General features: G+C 31.1%; 1 protein-coding gene across 1 annotated transcript; it reads right to left on the reverse strand.

The window, feature by feature from the left end:
- Positions 1 to 260: 260 nt before the first annotated feature.
- LOC656388 (uncharacterized protein) lies at positions 261 to 4,413 on the reverse strand. Its single transcript, XM_962924.4, has 3 exons — positions 4,205 to 4,413; positions 4,027 to 4,156; positions 261 to 1,103 (listed from the first exon to the last, which is right to left on the reverse strand). The coding sequence occupies exons 1-3, from the start codon at positions 4,313 to 4,315 to the stop codon at positions 301 to 303; spliced, it is 1,044 nt and encodes a 347-aa protein (XP_968017.1). The 5' UTR covers positions 4,316 to 4,413; the 3' UTR covers positions 261 to 300.
- Positions 4,414 to 5,718: the final 1,305 nt, after the last annotated feature.

Here is a 5,718-nt window from a genome sequence, read left to right on the forward strand (position 1 = left end):
TGTTTAGCGTTTTTTGCTTAAACTATTACTTACTTCGGTAAAAAATAATGAGTACATTTTAAAGACTATGAAAATGTGGCCGTTCTTCAGAAATAAAATATGCCAAAATACTTTTTGTAACGATAAAGAATATAAAGTGACGCCCAACGTGGGGTCCACATTACTGAGTGGCGCCCAACGTGGGGCCCACCTTACACTTTTATTTTTTGATTAAAGTTGGGAGTAAAATTGGAGGGTAATGCTGATTTTAAAGAAAATAATAATTTCATTAATACTTTTATTATAAAATTTCACATTTTTTTAATCTATCTCACCTAAATAAATCTGCTTGTCACTTGCACCCGAGACCACAATTGGCTCATTTGGATGGAAATCAACATCGTTAACACTACCGTTATGCCCAGGCAACTTATAAATAATCCTCCGAGAGGTGGTATCCCAAATGTAGAGAAACCTATCAGCTGATCCTGAACTAACCTTAGACCCATCTTTGGACCAAGCACACCGCAGAAGATTCTTCTCGAAATTATGCTGATGTCCCGTAAAAACCTTAACACACCTTTCTTGGGGCGCATATGGCCTTACGTCCCATATCCTCAGACTATTATCCATCGAATTTGATAATAAATACGAACCGTCTGGGCTCAAAGCCAACCCTGTCACCGTATCCGTGTGCCCCTTAAGTGTATAAATAATTTCATGGTTGCGAATATCCCACACTTTTATATCATTATCAATCCCTCCGCTGAAAATCTGTTCAGCTGTGTCGTTAAATTCAACAGCAGTGACTTGATAATTTGAGTTGAAAGTTGTGACGGATTGTTTTTTGCGAATATCCCATAATTTAATCGTGGTGTCATCGCTGCCTGAGACCAACATTTGAGGGCCTCGTCTCGCACCTTGGACCGAATTAACAAAAGTAGTGTGACCTTTGTATTTTTTAATTCTTTGACTTGTTGGTAAATCCCAAAGGCCAAGCGTGTGATCAGTGCTGGCTGTGAAAATGTTAGTGCCATCTGTCGTGAAGTGGAGCTCCATGACAGCACCCGTGTGGCCACTCATTACCGATAAATTTTCACACTCACCGTAAACGCTCCAAACGACTGAAATCGCACATGTTTTAAACCAACATATTTAGTCTAGACAAATAGGCCTTTAAACCAAATTTTTTGATGAAGATTGCCGTAAAGTATGTAAAAACGACTCTTTTTTTTTTCAATACTTAAAAGATGTTTTTTCCAAATTCTTCAAAATAGGTAAGAGCTAAGAAAAATATGTAGATCTTTAAAACTAATCAATTGATATACAAGACAATAAAATTTAATTTTACTTTGAGATCTTGAGAAGATAATAGTGAATTTTATCGTGTGCAATACAAAATTTTATTCCATCCTCCATTATTTCGATTGAGTTACTGAGCTATTTTGATTGACAGTTATAAACGTCAAAAACTCAACAAAAACAACAATAGTTGTGAACAATATTATTTCTCTAAGTGATAAAATTTCATTTATCCTTGACGATGGAATAAATAAAATTTTAAATAAAAATATAGTTTGGATTCTTTTAATTTCATTATGAAAATGAACAGAGTTAGAGTGATTAGAAGTAAAGAAATGATTGTACAACTTAAAAAAACAGAATAAAATCATAAAATTTTCTGTTGAATTGAATGCGGAAGACGTTTTTGAATTTGGTATTGCCTTTATTATAAAAAAATAAAATTTTTCGAAAAACTATAATTGATAATTTTCTTTATTTACATCCTCATATGTTCCTTCTGAATAAAGTTAGAAACCTTTTTGGAGAAGATCCCTAAATGAATATAAGTTCAGACGTATATAGGGTGAGTCTTAACTTACACGCATAAATTTAGGGAATGATAGCCTTTCTAGTAATAGTTATTTACAATTTACCTGTAGTAGGTAAAATTTTACAGCGTGAAGTTTTAATATTGAAGCTCGAAACGAAGTTGAGGGCTTTAATACAAAAATTGAACCCTGTAAAATACCTAACGCACAAATAACTTGCAAAACTGGTTGGCCAAATATCGCTAAAAATAGATAAATAATTACCACTCAGCATTTAGATTATTTTACCACGCAATGTCAACATTTTACTTAGCAAATGACTAAATAGTAGTCATTTATACGGACTAGAAAATTAAAAAATTCTAGAATGAAACCATAAAATTTTCTGTCCAATTATTCTACAGAGTAAACTTAATATAACACATAAAATTTATATCTTAGTTATGGCTTATTTTTTTCAATACACAAATCAATTTTATTTTTAGAAACGCTAGTCTTTGACATCCAGTTATTGAGAAAAGACATGTTAAAATAACATTTTAAATAGCCACCAACTTTTTTGTTTACTATTTTAGTACTACACTCCTTCATATTTCTGATAAATATAGGGTGCTCAAAAACTGGCGCACCAACTCAGTGGTACATTATTGAGAAGCAAGTGCAGATTACGGGAAAAATGTTTAAAAAATTCCTAAAGTCATATTTTGAAAAATCTGGAGCTACAAACTTATTGTGTTAACTTCTTTAGTTTTCATTATTTTTTTTATGTATTTATGTTTCATACCAAGTAATCGTTCCGTAACAAAACGATGAATAATTATTTTCAAATTTACTATCAGATTTTAGCAGTTTTTTTAATTTAAAAAAATTAAAATTCATCCAAAAAATCGCAATGTGTAAATGTGCCAACACTGGCAATTATTTCCTAGGAAACCGTTTCAAAAATAATTTATTTTTATTCTTGCTCAACTTCTGTTGCGATCATGACTGTTAGACAACGTTGCCACATATCATTTATCCAAAATCCGTTATTTATCAATAACTTTAATACAAAGAATTTTTTACTATTTTTACCTTTATATGTAACCAGTTCTCTACCACACACCAATGAGTTGGTGCGCCAGTTTTTGAGCACGCTGTATAATAAAATTCAAACAAATGGAGCAAAAAATCAAAAAACAAAAAGAATAAAAAAATGAAAGAGGTAAAAAAGTTATGAATAATTTTACACAAGGGCTTTATTTTTCTGTTTTGGCTTTATTTTATAAGAACGATTGTTTGTTTTTCCTTATTTTTTTGTTTTTAGGTTGTTTTCATATTAGTTAAAAAACAAAAATAAAAAACATGCACCCCTGATAAAACAAAGCAATAACAATTCGTGTATACATATAGTCGATTTTTTTTATAATCAACTGTCAAAGAGCCGTCAGGTTAGTATTACCATAAATAGTAATTTTTACTAAGATGGTACTAATTTTTACCTGGCAAATTTAATTTAATGGTCTTTAAGTTACAACACGCACAACACATTTTTTTAAAAGGCTAACAAATTCTAAAGACTAACGAATTCAAATTTCATTGGCTGCAAAAATTGTCCCGAATGTCAAATCTGGTGTGTAAAATGTCAAATACAGAATACAGCTAGTTTCGAAAGTGATTAGACATGAGATTTTGGTGTGATACAGTCTGGTCTTTATCAAAATTTTGACACTGACAGTTAATTATAAAAAAGAATGAACTGTAGTTATCAAATTATTTTTAACAGCTAATGTACCTGTACAAAATTTAAAAATATTCTTGTTACAAATAGTTTTATTTTTGAATAAATAAACTAGTTCAGAATATTTTAAAAATGAACATTTGCTTCCATTTATTTAACTTGGTAATTTTTAACTACTATTGGAACCTGCACACAGGCGGCCAATTGGCATGGCTCAGCCCTGCTAACATCAACTGATGAATTATGTTGCACAAACAATTGGAAAAACAGCTTTAAGCTTATTATTTACATTTTTATCAATAACAATTGAAAATTTTTTACTCTTAACTTTCGAATTATGTTAACCCCCTGAATCAAATTCCCAACGCACGGGCGTTAATTTTAAGACACCCTCTATGTACTTCAAATTACTATATTAGATATTCAAGTAAATCCTCCAAAATTTTGATATGAAGACCTATTTGGCTGAACCTCATTGCAAAAAAAACAACTTACAAATTCTACGGTCGAAACCTGATGAAGCTACATATTGACCCTCAGGGTGGAATTCCACTGTGAAAATCTCACCCTCGTGGCCCTCCAGTAACATAATGGGGGCAAATAGATTGGAAGTTCTCGCAGGGGCCTGAAATACATGATTTGAGGAGGGTTTTTGAGGTTAAGTGTTACTAACCGCTTGTAAGACCGATTTGTTTTTGTTCGATGTGGCCACTTCATTTTTCGATTTTTTGCTTACGGGGACTAGAGATGATGAATCTTCGGCTCGACGTTTCTCAACAACCATTTTTGGTGTTTTAAACAAAAATTGGGAGGAAAACAATAACCTCACTTTTTAGCGTCAACAAAACGAAGCGATAAGCGCCCTCTGGTGGAGAGCACGAAGTACGATTTGATTGTATACCCTGTTTCAATTATATAAAACAAATAGTTATCTCCTTTGGAATAAATGTTTGACAACAATGAAATGGTTTCCCAATGTCGATATCTAAAAATTATTTGGTTTTTTACTTGCCAAAATTTCGAAAACGATTAATATTAGCTCACTTAACTCACTTTGCGTAATTCTTATTACTTTTTTGCTCTAAAATTGTCAGTATTTTCCCGGTACTAACAGATTTTTGTTAGTAATTTGCAACACTGAAACACAATTAAGTTTCTCTTGGCAAATATTTGAGGTACAACCCCATAAGACTGTTGCATTATTGCGCCATCATTTTTAGTGTGTCGTACTAATTTTTTGGGATTAGAAACTCCTGTAATTTTATATCTTGTTTCATCTCCTAAGTTTAGGAGGAACCCCCGGAGTTTAGGCTCATTTTCAAACTACAAACATCTTTTTTGCGTAATTTTACTAAAATAGATTGATAAGAATGATATCTTCCAAATTATAGTCGTTATTATAGTCTGCTTTGTTTGATTCAGTAAAGTTTCGACTTAAAAACTACATATTTTCTTAAATTCTGTCAGAAGAAACTTAAAAATCAGCAAACTTGATCAAAATTAGATACTAGATACTAATGTTTTTTGTGTAATTTTGGCAAAACAATCCAAAAGGTTGTTAAATCGTGTTAAAAATAATGTTATTTGTCTATTTTCAGATGTTTATTTAATATTTTAGCACTTTTTTTCGTGAAAAAACACCGTGAAAATCCTTAAATTAACTAAAAATTGACTTGACTTTGGTTTATTTTGCTCAATTTTTGAACTCATTTAAACTCTAAAATAAATCAGTTTGTAAAAAAACTCTTAAAATGACACTAAAAATCATTAATCGAAAATCCCAAATTTGTTGGAAAATTATGTTATCTGTGCCTTTTTTAAACGTAGAATTTTGTTAACAGACCGACATTGATTAATGATTTCTTCCTCTTAGACGATATTACAGAAAAAACTTAAAACACTGATTGCATGCCAAAAAAATTGCCTAAACATTTGCAAATATTTACGTACGTTTCTTCCAGAATATGTATATCCTGTTTTTATAACTCATTTTAATTAATTTTTACTTAAAATATTTACTTCCGTGCCTACGGAGAGTGTGATGCAACTAATCTAATAAAAATATTTAAAATAAGTGCTCAAACATTAAACTTTGCGACACGCAAAGTGGATAAATATTTGCGGCATTCCATCAAAGTTTGCGTAATTTCCATATTCTGTAAAATGCATGTGTTAGATGGAAAGAAA

Source organism: Tribolium castaneum, chromosome 6 (assembly GCF_031307605.1).
Source record: "Tribolium castaneum strain GA2 chromosome 6, icTriCast1.1, whole genome shotgun sequence".
NCBI classification, from domain to species: domain Eukaryota; kingdom Metazoa; phylum Arthropoda; class Insecta; order Coleoptera; family Tenebrionidae; genus Tribolium; species Tribolium castaneum.

Excerpts from the sequence above, each read along its gene's own strand:
- LOC656388 (XM_962924.4), bottom strand. The coding sequence starts at position 4,315 with ATGGTTGTTGAGAAACGTCGAGCCGAAGATTCATCATCTCTAGTCCCC. Across the intron at positions 4,157-4,204 it reads ACAAATCGGTCTTACAAGCG|GCCCCTGCGAGAACTTCCAA; the intron begins GTTAGTAACACT and ends CATGTATTTCAG. Across the intron at positions 1,104-4,026 it reads AGGTTTCGACCGTAGAATTT|TCGTTTGGAGCGTTTACGGT; the intron begins GTAAGTTGTTTT and ends GTGCGATTTCAG.